We start from the raw sequence: 13,015 nt of genomic DNA, 5'->3' as shown, positions 1-13,015 counted from the left end.
GGACGTTCTCCGTATCGTACTACCCTAGAGAGGTCAGTTATGGAGGTCAGTTATGGAGGCCATATGGAGGCAGGTATATACAGCGGCCAATAATAGACCGTATAATACGTTTCCGTAATCGTAACAGGTAATAATAGTGAATTATGGACAGTATCTAGTCACGTGGGATCTTCCCAAGCCATTTAGACGCGACGGCATAATGGTGATCATACAGCTGCTTCAGGGATGAGGTTTGACGGTCAGTAGCACTATTATACGAGTGTATAAACTTATCCATGGTAATTAAAATAGATTTCGGGAACAAGGCGAAGATTGAGGACGACGAGCGCGTTCAGAAACACTTTTAAGTAATAGGAGAGCCTCGGTAGCGCAGGATGCTGCAAGCAGACCTACCAGCCAATTGCTCCTCAAAAGTTACTCGTCAAAAGAAGGCTTCTCCAAGTTTTGGGAATCTAGAGGCATCACCTGAGACATCTCCTAAAGCAACTCAACCATCACTAAGACAAGCCATACAACAGTGCTCTTGGATGTGCTCTTGGTTCAAAAGTACTTACAGAAGGATGAGATCACCAGCTACGTACGTATGGCTCACCTAATATGTATAACCATACTTCTACGGACCATGGTACGCCCTGTTAGAAGCACTAGCGTCATGAGCCTCGGGAGTGCCAGTTCATCTCAACGTTACATTCGGTCTTGTATTGTGAATCTAGAGGCTCTTGTACCTCTTCTGAGTGTCGAGGACAGTGACTGGCCAATTTGACACAGCGATATTTTGTCAAACGCGCTTCTAAGAGAAAGGATCTCACAACTTCATGATGCCTGATATTCAACACATTTTGCTTTCCCGTATGTCCGAAAGAAATCTTGCTTCAACCACCCAGAACCTCGGGCTCCGAAACCACAACTACTCATTCATGTCAACCACGAAGTATCATAGGTGATATTGAGCGAGATTGACTCTCCTGAACCTTGCTTCTACACTGTCAATATCACAAGCCTAATCTTTACGAAGGAACTCTAGTCTTAGTGCAGAATGTGATCTTACAATTCTCATACAATTTTGCACCTTGTGATGCTCGAAATGCCGACTATGATTACATCATCAATAGTTTAACACGCCCATTTCCTCACAAAACTGAAACGCAAGATCCAATCACCAAACGGAGTCGGACAACTTGCCGTAGATGGACGTTGGCTTGAAGAATTCCGGAATCGGACAAAACCTTCCTCCGTCCTCGCTTGACCGCTCCATGGGATCCACGCCACACATGCCATCGCGAACGTTAAATGCAGCCTCTTGGACAACACCGAGTCAGAGCAAAGACCCAACTACACAATAGTGGAGCTCTGCCGCGGATAACAATATGCGCGGAGAGAGCGGTAGAACCATTGTTTCTTATCCCTTGCTACCGTTAAGCAACGCTCCTGACTCAAATTTTCCGGGTTAGCAGCCAGACATGCCCATATTTAGACACCTTTCATCGTTTATTTAGAATATTTTGTTTCAGTGGTACCCTGCCGAAGATCTCTTGCTATATGTTTCATGCTCACATTACCATGCTATACATTTCTTGCCCTCAACTCATTCCTTACCCCACCATGACTCCACGTCTGCACTAATGTCCCTGCTCGCCTTGCGCCCTTTATCGGTCCTATTGAAACGCCAGCATCGTCACCGCTCATCTGCGCTGCTCAGCGGTAGCTGCGGCGATTTCCTACCTTGTGGCCTTCTGACTTCCGTTCCCTCTATCAAACGCGCGAGAGGCTGCATCATCTTCCGATCTTGCGGCTGCATTTGCTCGTTAAGAGAGCGGCAGCGGCGGCTTTCTGCATTTGAAATAGCATCAAAACATTGTCAATTGCTCGAGAGATGGACTCCGTATCCTGAAATTCCAGGCTCATGCGCTCATCGGGCAGCGAACTGACCGGCAGGACCCTGAATCAAGATACAGCAGTTCCAACCGCATCCGCATAGCATGTCAGCATAATGGTGTCCTTTACGCGTTGATTCTCTGCAATATCTAGCCGCCTTTCCTTGCGTCATAGAGCAGAGTATCAAGACGCCGGCTCCCGAATACGCCAACGCCCTGCTTCTGTGCGGTTTAACGAGGCTTTACGTACACTCTTCTCAAGGTATGACAGCTGAGATGTAAATCCTGTTGCCTCGGAGCCTCGTATCAATATCCTCCCCCCAGTTCTTCCTGTACGACAGCTAGCTTCTCACTGCCGTACCACCATTATGCGTGCCACCCATGCACAAAGAGACCACGAGAGTTGCACCAGCCTGACCTCCCATTCCACAAGCTGCCATGGCAGAAATGAATTCAAAAACCACTGCTCAATCAGTACCCTAAAACGGACACGCTCACGTTTGTGAAGACCGAAAGCCTATGAACCAAACAAGTACAAAACACGCAACCAATGATTTCCTCGTCCCCTGATCCCGTACTATGCATATGCGGCTAGAAATAGATGCATAGCGAACCTTCCTGGAGCCACTTAACTCCCACAACATACAGCAGTGCAATTCATGCACATGCTCGCCAACGGCGCAAGACTGGTCCACGCTGAGAGGGCAAAGCAGCAAGAAAAAACTTTCGAGGCTTCCACCCCGCCACTCGAATTCTTTCTCATCAAGCACACAAGGCAACGCAACTGCTGCCCTCAGAAAGCGCCACCGTTCTTCGTTTCCCACCTCCACTTGTTTCCTCGTAGAGGCCGCTTCTCACATTGTAGACGAAACTTAAACTCACAATATTGCACAGTCGGACATATCTTCTTACGCCCTTCAAAGCTCACCGTCCCCGAACCCGGATCTCGGCGTACATGTCCCTCAGACATTCTAGCCAACCACCTCACTCTCAAGCATGCGTTCGGCGCGGGGCCTTTGCATTTTCGCTGTCCAGGCCATCTCTCTCGACCCATAGTGCGCTTCTGCCTGCCAATCCGCAAGAAGCTCACCAGTGCCGCCTTACCCAGACCTTACCGCAACCATTCCGACATACGTTACCGTGGCCGATGCCCAGCCTCGCTATTGAACGCTAATGCGCAAACGCTCCAGCCCAGTGGTCTCCAGCGGGCCACCGCACAAGACGGCCAGTCTCGGGATCAAAATTATGTGTGGGTAACGCTGCCCCTCTGCTACCTAGCACTCCACAAACCATGTGCAGCGTCTTACCCAGCATACTCCAAACCTCACATGACGAGTTTTTACTCCAGCAGAGAGCGCGGCTGCATGTAGTAAAAATCAACGTCCGCCCTTGAGGTCGGGAACCAGGTCGACCGTGTAGGGCCGCATTTTGGGTCAAACATGCAACGCGCTTTTTGTTGATGGCGCAGACAATCACCAGAGTGACGAGGCAACCAAGTTGGTAAAACAACAATCGTTCAATTGGTCATTTCTAAATTTGAGGCGGGTGTCAGGGACTTTATTTTTTTGGGGGTTGCAAAAATTCATGCTGCTTCTTTGTTTACCTGTTAATGCGTGTGTGTGCCATCTGTGCACGGCAAAATACGCGAGCTTCTTGGTTAGAGACAACAACGCCCTGCCCTCTGCAGGCCACGGCAATGACTTCCTCAACCACCATCTCGATTGACAACGCTGACAATCTCCTCGACGCCTAATGTCAGACGAGAGACTACCATAGGTGAGACACAATCTATTGGTGAAGGGGCATTGGCTCGGGACAATCTTTGTTGCCTTTTCCCAGCGTGAGGCAGACTTGGGCGGCGTGACGAACTGGAGCATCCTGCAGCATCTCGCCACCGTAATGTCACAGCTTGCAAGTCCACAGCCGTGTTGTGCCATTCAGAAACCTGTCCACGGTGGGGTAACCGGTGAGGACGCTCTGACGAACGTCTGATCTTGCCATCTTGTGACGCATTTTATCAAGTGGTGTGCAGGCATACCCAGTCCAGTCCGCAGCAACAGGCTGGCGAAACGACGCGGAGGGTGTTGGGGAGCTGATTATTGATTGCGAGATGTATGCCCGGGTATATGGTCCCCTTGTAGATCAACCAAACCGCGGCCGCCACGTCAGAGGATCTCCGATGGGGCATGCTTTGGCCGGTTCTAGCGCCTTTCCGTAGCCCAGATGATTGATTCGACATGCGATGGCGGGTCTAGGTGCCGCATAGACTTCACGCCAGTTCGTTATCAGGGAGAAGTAGGCTTGTCAGCTTGCATGGCCGAGCAATTCAGCAATAGGCGGAATGCTGGAGAACCGAGCCGTTGAGCGGGAAGCTGATCAGCTGAATACTAACGGGGCCGACTGTTCAATGCGCTATGCATGCGGTGATTGCTAGTGAACCATACAGATGGCGGCAGGGTATGACCGGACATGATGCCCGGGAAGGTATGTTGCAGCATGAGGAGATAAGGTGACTGGCCAACAGTGCCTCGAACCCGTGGCAGTAGGGTTGGCATATTTTGGGTCAGCCAAGGAAGCGGAATGCCTGTGTCAGAGAGGCAAAGGGTTGATCAAGACACTTTCCGTGGAGTGGTTGAGGCTACACAAGTTGATTAGCTGGATGGAAAAGGAAAACTGGAGACGAGACTCATGGAACATCGGCATCCGTGATTTGCCCGAGAAACTAAGAACACAGGACTTGGGAAAGGGCAAAAGAAAGTACAGGGTCCAACCAATATGCCTGTCAATCACGCTGTACTGACACCAGCCAATGCGTTGCACAGCACTTGGTCAAAGTTCTCCAGGGTAGTACGTGGTAAGGGGCCGTGTTAAACAGTGGCTCATCAACTTCCACCGTGCCGAGTTGATGAAGAAGGCAAAGGTCGAAACGCCATTGTCCAATCGCTTAGAGAAAGTGACAAACGACTCGCGGAGGCTACGGTGGTTCAGCATCAATCCAGTGGCACGTGACGTATCTCGCTTCCTAAATGCTCAACCTCACCTTGGATGAAAGGCCCGAAAAACTCCAAAAGAAACCATCTAGCCCCCATCAACAGTCTTCGGCTGAAACATCGTGACAAGGACCATGAGGGATTTTCTGCTCCAGAGGGAGAAATTACGCGGTCAAGGAAGCCACGACGCCGGTGATCCCTAGCAGATGTGATATCTCTTTGCAGCTGGAACGCCGGGCACGGCCTAGGGTATCATCGCAGCCGGTCTCCACGGATACTTTAGCGGCATAACGAAAAGGTCTCAATGATTGTGGCGATATTGTTGGCCGCCGCCGGGTGGGGTACTACCACATCGACTGATGGATAGACCATGGCATCAATCTGTGGGTCGATAGCGAGAGCCAGACGGGAACCAAACGCGGTGGTCGAGCCGGTGATACTGTCTCCATCCTGAAGCATAAATAGTGGTATGCTCGCACTCGAAACGTCGCCATCAAGCTCGACTCAACTGTCTCTCCATTGAAAGCTCAGAACTCAAGAGCAAAGTCCATCTCTTCAGACCTTCAAGCCCCCTTGTGCCAACTCTTTCTCACATTCCAAACAACATCGACGTTGGGTGTTTGACTACTCTCAACCAACCATCCAGTATGTGATGTCGAGTGTTTACATCTTGACATTGGCCCCTGAGGCTGATAGTTCCCAGATCCACAGCCACTGGTCCAATCAGAAAGGCCCAGTCTTCCACCCACTCAACACAAGGTAAGTTGGCAGGACCTGTCAGCCAAACAACTGAACCATAGGGCTGACCTATATGCTAGTACCAGCTTCTCCACCTCTTGAAACATGTGCTTCTTCGATCAACACCGGTTCGTCTGCGGCGACTGGAAGTGGGGACACTTTCGGCAGCACTGCAACCGGGAGTATCGGATTGGTGAAACATGTGGCATGAAGCTCATCATGCAAACGGTGCCTGTCGGCCAGAAGTGCAAACTGTGCGAGAAGATCGACACCAAGATGCGGCGTCGGGCCGCCGAAGTTGAGCGCGTCAATCGCTGGCAGCGCGAGGGGCAAAAGTTCCGAGCCTCAATTGACAAGTCGATGGAGATCATTCGAGGTTTGGATGGAGAGATCTATGAGCTCAGCTGCGAACGCAACCGGAGGCTCCAGGGAATTGGCAGCCACTGAGGAAACTGCGGCATAGCACGGGCGTCTGGGAACTGGTTTCATGTACAACGGTTTGGGGTCTGAACGGGATGAAGTCCACTCGTTCGTGGAGTTTGGAAACGGGCTGACACGGAAAAGACTGATATTGAGATGGGAGTGACGGATAAGGAGCTGGCCGGGCGTTACCTCTTACAGTCGCTTGTCTTTCTATACCTTATTTTTCGGCTTTTAATGATGTAACGATTTTCTGCACTTACGATGATTGGCCGTGTTCTGGAGTTGGTGATGTAGCCGCTGTGCCATGAAATGGGGGCTGAGGCCGTCCAATCCGTGAGGGTCGCGTAGCCGCAATTAGAAGTGGGGAGGTGATAGCGCACGGCCCCTCAGGAGCGACGCGGCGCCTCATCCGCTGTCATCGTGGCCGGGGCAGCGTTCGAGGCCGCCGCGGCAAAGATATATGATGGGCGCAGCGATGGAGGCAGCGCGCCAGGAGATGGGCGGGGAGTTGTTGAGTGTTGTGTTGATCGAGTGCAGCGACGTGAGGTGGAGAAGAAAATCCGTGCGTCCTCGCTTCTGGCCTCACGTGATGATGCTAACCCCAGTCCGGCCGAGTACCCGCTATCGCCGAGAAACGGCCGGCTTGCTCCTTCTTCTCCGATCCAACCTCGTCCTCGCCGTCATTCCCCATCCCCTCAACTCTACATATGCATCTCCGACTGCGTTGCCCTTGGACCGGCAATGCAATCAATCTAACATGCGAGGCGCCCGTCGCCAGTGCATTGCGTCGTCGGCCTTCTTGCCCGGGTGCGCTGCCTGAATGCACCGCTGGACGCCTTGTCCCTTCGCTCAGTGTGCTGTCTTGTATTCGAGTCGAAGCGTACCCGACGAGGAGGTCCAGTAAGGGGGATTGTGTTGCTTTGTTCGCTTGATCCTGTGTCTGCATTTTTCTCTTGTCATTTTGTCTTTTTGTCGGGCTCGGCCTCGGTAGCAGCCGGTGTTCGTCGGCGCTGTTGTGTCGCGTGTGCCGTGTCGTCTTTTCCGTGTCTGTCGCACTCTCTATTTCCTTTTCAGTCCTCCAAAAGTCAGAATAGGAGTTAAAGCCACAACGACGGTTTTTCTACGACGGAAAGAACCCACCATATCAGCTACCAAGGAGCGAATCCCCGACTGAAAGCTCCCATCCCACGTGGCGGTCTCTGAGTGGCCTGCCTATGCCGTCGATCGCAGTCTCGCAAACCACACTACACAATAGGCGGGAGAAAGCCGTCAGGATTCAGACCCCTCCCTGTCACCTACTTTATGTCGCCTTCTGTCTTCCAATCTCTTTTGTCCCGCTGCCCGTGTCCTTAGTCTTGATTGTTTCGCAAGGAGTTCGTGAGTAGGGTGCGGGCAGCGCTGACTTTATCACAGGATCCGGAATCCCACTTCACCTCACGGCGAGCAGACTCGGCGCTTAGCTTATACAGCAAGCTTAACGCTCTTGTACCACACACAACTCTGGTTCTCATGACGCGGACAGGGGACATGCCAGGTCCCTTTTCCACTGCATGGCCAATGGCGCGCTGCGGAGTGCGCTCAGCTGGACATTCAGGCGACACCAATGCAGTCCAGAAGGCGACAATAACAATCAAGGACCGCTTCTGGATCTATCGAGCGACCCACGTAGTTGTGCATGTCTGCGACTGGAGCCTTGCGGCACACATCAAGCCAATGAGAGCGTCAAACGTTGCATCTGGATCCAGCATGCAGGTCCTTTTTGCCCATTTTCATTTCCTCTGGCTTGGAGTACGAGTTGGGCGAGTGTCTGGAACAAGAGACGCAAGACGTCTACATGATGCCAGGCCAATAAGGGCGCCAAGTGGTGCATTTTGGTTTGCGTCCACTTTCCATTTCAGACCCTTTGCCTTCTCCTTCGCTTGGTTGCTTGGGAGTGCGAGTTGAGCCAACGCGCTTGGACTGACCAATCATGTCGCCAAGATCCACAGCTCAGATCTCGAACGCATCTCAACCATACTCTTTTCGTTTCTTCTTGCTGCACTTCATCTATACTTTCCAAATACTTGTCCCATGTGATTTGGCTTCGTTAATCTCACTTCTTGCATCTCATTTATCTTGTTTTCACGAAGGATCGAGGTTCCGGCAATCTTGAAGCGAGCATTATGCACCTTAATCGCAAGCGTCCTAACAGAATTGCTCGAAGTCAATCGCGGGTACTTACAAAAGTCTCATTTACGAAAAGGGAATTTCGAGAGGCAAATTCCGACGGAGTCCACCTTCCCCTTATGTACCTCGACCCTGGGTTAGTGGCGGGCGCTTGCGTATTGCGTGCATGTCCCAAGCCGAAGTAAGCAACCCACTCAACGACATCTAACCAGCAATGTCAAGCGCCAATCGAATTTCACTCTTCTCTGCATCCAAGACTTTGCTCGTCCAATGGGTCCTCTTGTCACTCTCTCCACTTTACGCCCGAGCGACAACGCTTGCGTGCACTCCCAAGATGCTGCATAATCGACTCAACACCTGTACAGCCTTATAGGTGATACAATGGACCGTCCTCGCCTACACCGGATGATTAGGAGGGCAGGTCCGACACGATTAATGCGTTTGAAACAGCAGAATTTGCCTTCGCATAGACGAGTGCCAATTTCCAAATGCGCGGCCACCCCAAAATATTATCTGCATCGAATCCGGGCTTTTTTCGAGGTTGGCGTATTAGCTGAAACAAGGTTATACGACGTCATGAGTGGTATAGGAGTTACAGGCTGCCTCTCATCTGTTAATGCTTCTAGACCTGCCCTGCGATATAATTGACGTTCTACTGATTTCACAATAACTGGGAATCACAGAATCGCATGTCCTCCGTAAGGCCATTGTATTCCGTGATATTTTGGGGCACCATGTCTACATAGTTATTTGCAAACCTGAGCTCGTTTTGTCCAGCAATTATAACTAACAAATGCTACCTCGATAACATGGCTGGACGGACACACACATATGCTAGATATATAGACAGGCCGACTATTTCCGTTAAATTGATAGCTAGCACCTGTAACTTCCAAGGCCGTGAGGGCAGCCCTATGACTAATGTGACAAGCCTTCACATCCCCTGTTTGCATTGTATCCCCCTCAGTATGGGTTTAGAAAAGCCACTGTGCATAAATCAGATTAGATTAGACATATATCAATATCTCCTATACAATACCATGATATACCTGCTATCCATCCCCGTAGTCAAGAAAGCACGATGACAACCTTAGAACATAACATTTCAGCTCAGCTGAGCAAAAAGACGCAGCGCCACGGAAACAAAACTCCTCAGGACAGTAAGAGAAAAGCAGTGCAGCTAAGTATGCTAATAATGCGACGAATATGTTACTAAAAGACTAAATGAAAGCATTCAGACTCAATTCAACTCATCTTCCCCTTCATTAACCCTTGATCTTGATCTCTCTCCATCCTGGACGCCCGCACCCCTCCCTCCTATCTCCCCAATCTCCACGCTCAAATCATCAAACTCGGCCCCATTTTCCCACTCCCCTTACACTCAACCTTAGCTCCCAAATTGGGACTAGATACCTCCTTTGTCTCCTCCGTCATAAATACTCCCCCCTCTTCAACCTCGCCGAAAACATTGATTCTCACCGACGTTATACGTTAAGGGGCATTAACTGAGCAAATTTCTCTGCCAAGTTGATCCTAATAGCTGGTACGTCCCGCTAGGGTATAGCGTTATAGGTTACGAGATCGTGATGCCGCGGTCTGGGAGTGCAGGGACCATGCGTGCGGTTCTGTGACTATGTTCCCCTACGGCTTCACCGGCTATAGCTGTAGCATTTGTGGACAATGAGTGGTACTCTATGCGTCGGCGCGACAGTTTCGAGGGTTTCGTTGAAGCTGGTTGGGTTTTCCGACGGGCATGCTGTGCTATTGCAACTGGTGCCGAAATCGGAGTTCCGGTGCTGTCAAAAGAGCTGGGGGTTCCTATGGGGAATACTCCAGTGGAGTTTGCTGGGTAAAAAGAAGTGTTAAAGATGACAATAAGGATGCTGTGGAGTTTGTGGAATGCTTTGGGGTTGAGGGTGCAGTGTCGAATGGTGGTGTGGAGTTTGAGGAAATTGTGGGGTGGAGATGTGTCTGCTAAGGAGAAATTTAGGATTTTTGATGAAGGTAATGACATTGAAGTAATTCCTACCCTAGATGGCAATGCGGAGTTTGCTGAAGCTGTGGGTATGCCTGAGGAAACGTCTACTGACAGCGGAATCGTGCCATTCGCTGAAGACGTAGACATGCTTGACAGAACACCAGTTCACTATGGAACCGTCCAATTTGCAGAAGACGTAAGCACAATTATATACATACCAGCTAACAGCAGCGTTATTGACTTCACCGAAATTGATGGAATCAAAGTCGATCCCGTACCCACAAGCACTGTCAAGTTTGCCAATGGCACGGCAACAAACGGCAATGCAGTCTCAAGAGGCAATAAAAGTCAATTTCATTGTCGAAGAGTCCCTATACTCAGAGGTTCTGGTGGACTCAAATTCAGGGATAGGATCGGCACGACACTAGGCGCAATTCCGGAAGGAGCAGTACCTAGCTATAGTGGTTGGGTGATATTCAATGAGGGAAGGACGAGGGGCTGAGACACAGAAGGAGAAGGTGCAGTGCCGCTTCGATGTCGCCGGAGGTACTGAACATGAAGCTACCACTGTTGGTAGCCGGGACCAAGAATGTGGTGTCAAAGGAGGTGGACAGGGCCATGACAGATGGGTGTCCGATACTAATTGTAGATGCGATGTTTCCCGAGGAAAAGGGAGTTGGGAGAACGGCCAAAAACTGCCCTGTCCCTGGCGCTGAGGTACGGTTCACTAGAGTTCACGGGAAGGAGGTTCGTTCGTAGATGCTTAGCGGCCGAGAGTCTGTAGTCGTGATTGAGTTTGCAGATGGAGACAGTGTTAACGATGCAGGTCCCGTGCTAATCGGCGGTGTCCTTGAGAGTGTCAAATTTAAGCTTGTGTAGCCGAATGTTCCGGAACGACCCTAGTCACGGTTGAAGACGCGACAACACGTGAGGTGAGGCTGAAAGGAGGGTAAAACTGTGCTAGAAAATGATAAATTAGCGTTGAAACTCGCAGTTAGTGTGAAGCCTAAAGCACAAGTACTAGAGAAGATTCCTAACGGGGAAGCCACACCAGTTCCTTATGCTATGGAAGACACCGCCGCACTTCCTAAACTCGTTTAAGCCCCCAGCTGTGCTAGAAATCCTAGCCCATAGGAAAACCACTCCAGCTCCCTAGGTGAATGGTATCACAGTTGTGCCACTCCAAGATTGTTAAGTTTGCTCCGCTGCTAGTTGTAGATACAAGGGGAATTCATTCGAAGACGTGCAGACACAGACGTACCGGTGCTAAACCCCGTTGACAAGATCACACTCAAACCCATCAAGTCGCACTGATGGACATCGAGGTGAGGGTTGAATAGTGCCGAAACTTCTAGTAGAGTTAGCTGTAAAAGATCTTTTAATTCTAATAGCAATAAAGTTTCTTGAAGCCATGCTCGGCAAAATGAGTTTCGAAGTACTAGGTGCAGGAGAATCCTCGCCTTCATCAGTCGGGAATAATACTAAAGTGTTGCTAGAAGACGTGATCACTGGTTCGCCACTCACAAGGGATGGCAATGTTGTGCTTGCGCCGTTCGGCGACGGGTTCGGTTCCAGTGCCCGGCCCTCCGGTAAAGTAGGATGTCGATGTTGCCTCCGTGCTTGTTACAGTAAAGGTTTTTGATTCTATGGCCGTGCTTGAATTGAACTTGTTGTTGCAGATTATGAGGGAATGGTTCTATTAGTACCGGGAAGGGGGTTTTCAGCTCCACCTTTGTTAGTAGAGTTAGCTGCGAATGCTGATCCAGAGCTCTTCAGCTGCGCTCTTCCAGAGGCTGTTGAAGGCACTGGCGGTAAATATACTGGTCAGAATTGACGATGAAAGGCCTAGAGAGACAGTGCCGGCTTATTGTAAAGGGCTCACCGACGGGCCTTTTAAACCACTACTACCAATCTAATTCAACAAAGTGGTCGATCCTGAGGGGATAAATTGTTCTGCCAGACGTTACCGAAGGAGACCTTATCATTTTGGAGACAATACTGAAATCCTGCCGCGCTACAGAACTGGGTGGTGGAATCCTAGTCTGGCCCCTCCTGTAGAGATATACGTAGTAGTAGCGCTAGAGGAAGTAAGGCCTGCTGATTCCTGAGATGCGCCGCAAGGGGGACTCTGAGGAAGGGAAGATGACTGGGCAAAGTTGAATCCTGCCTTTTGAAGGAAGAGGGGTTTGAGATGTTCACAATGCTGCCCATATTTATTGTCATCCTGATAGCCATCGAGATGGATGCCCACGTTTAGAATGTGCGTTACAGATGGGATTTGCAGTACAAAATTGGACAAGATGGAGTTCGTCAAACTAGTTTCGCGTGAGGTGAGAACGAACCTGAGGCCTTGCGTAAGACTAGCCTCGTAAATTTTCATGATCTGGAGCGAAGGTCACAATCTCGAATAGCCCTGCTACTGGTGGTAGATGGTATCCCCGAATTTCGACCTCGCTATTCGTCTCCTAAAGAGAGACAGCCAAGATTCTTCACAGAAAACGAAACGAGATGTTGCACACCCTATCTCCAGCGTGAAAACCCAATACTGTTCCTGAGACGATGAGGGAGGATCGCATCGAGATACGCGAGACGACGGTACTGTCGGTTTCACGTAGGGAGCGAGTGTACGCTATAGGGGGGAAGTAACGGCGAAGAAACATGTCAATCGGACCCAAAATTAAAGAAGGTTAGGAGGGAGCATTGAAGAAACCCACAACAAAGAAAAAAAGGCTATTCTCATAAGGCATGCAAAAGGCGATCGAGAGAGGATGGGGTGACAATGGACAAAGTTGCAGAGTAGTGAAATTGGCTGAGTGGGGACGCTGTCAAGAAAGCGGCGAGGTTTG

At 50.3% G+C, this 13,015-nt stretch overlaps 5 protein-coding genes across 5 annotated transcripts; 3 read left to right on the top strand and 2 right to left on the bottom strand.

The window, feature by feature from the left end:
- The first annotated feature begins 2,429 nt into the window (after nt 1-2,429).
- Nucleotides 2,430-3,295, top strand: BDR25DRAFT_14131 (uncharacterized protein). The gene has a single exon (XM_033683888.1). It carries the CDS (start codon nt 2,534-2,536, stop codon nt 3,242-3,244), a length of 711 nt encoding a protein of 236 aa, XP_033549254.1. The 5' UTR covers nt 2,430-2,533; the 3' UTR covers nt 3,245-3,295.
- A 367-nt stretch (nt 3,296-3,662) lies between these two features.
- Nucleotides 3,663-4,865, bottom strand: BDR25DRAFT_353440 (uncharacterized protein; the record flags this gene model as incomplete). Its single annotated transcript, XM_033695169.1, has 8 exons — nt 3,663-3,752; nt 3,781-3,819; nt 3,849-4,008; nt 4,039-4,174; nt 4,228-4,261; nt 4,319-4,458; nt 4,493-4,698; nt 4,762-4,865. The coding sequence occupies 8 exons, from the start codon at nt 4,863-4,865 to the stop codon at nt 3,663-3,665; spliced, it is 909 nt and encodes a 302-aa protein (XP_033549253.1).
- An 819-nt stretch (nt 4,866-5,684) lies between these two features.
- Nucleotides 5,685-6,540, top strand: BDR25DRAFT_302609 (uncharacterized protein). The gene has a single exon (XM_033689833.1). It carries the CDS (start codon nt 5,708-5,710, stop codon nt 6,047-6,049), a length of 342 nt encoding a protein of 113 aa, XP_033549252.1. The 5' UTR covers nt 5,685-5,707; the 3' UTR covers nt 6,050-6,540.
- Nucleotides 6,541-8,600: 2,060 nt separating this feature from the next.
- BDR25DRAFT_353438 (uncharacterized protein) lies at nt 8,601-9,806 on the bottom strand (the record flags this gene model as incomplete). Its single annotated transcript, XM_033695168.1, has 12 exons — nt 8,601-8,720; nt 8,752-8,824; nt 8,857-8,949; nt 8,992-9,004; nt 9,048-9,134; nt 9,205-9,243; nt 9,294-9,380; nt 9,442-9,468; nt 9,500-9,565; nt 9,598-9,665; nt 9,698-9,724; nt 9,769-9,806. 12 exons carry the CDS (start codon nt 9,804-9,806, stop codon nt 8,601-8,603), a joined length of 738 nt encoding a protein of 245 aa, XP_033549251.1.
- Nucleotides 9,807-9,871: 65 nt separating this feature from the next.
- Nucleotides 9,872-11,483, top strand: BDR25DRAFT_353437 (uncharacterized protein; the record flags this gene model as incomplete). The annotated part of the gene is made up of 10 exons (XM_033695167.1): nt 9,872-10,026; nt 10,052-10,145; nt 10,171-10,617; nt 10,673-10,798; nt 10,836-10,901; nt 10,929-11,025; nt 11,073-11,118; nt 11,168-11,264; nt 11,326-11,359; nt 11,419-11,483. The coding sequence occupies 10 exons, from the start codon at nt 9,872-9,874 to the stop codon at nt 11,481-11,483; spliced, it is 1,227 nt and encodes a 408-aa protein (XP_033549250.1).
- Between the last annotated feature and the right edge of the window lie 1,532 nt (nt 11,484-13,015).

Source organism: Lindgomyces ingoldianus, assembly GCF_010093535.1.
Source record: "Lindgomyces ingoldianus strain ATCC 200398 unplaced genomic scaffold BDR25scaffold_11, whole genome shotgun sequence".
In the NCBI taxonomy this organism is placed as follows: Eukaryota; Fungi; Ascomycota; class Dothideomycetes; order Pleosporales; family Lindgomycetaceae; genus Lindgomyces; species Lindgomyces ingoldianus.
The sequence above is the reverse complement of the archived record's forward strand: the minus strand, read 5'-3'. Positions and strand labels throughout refer to the sequence as shown.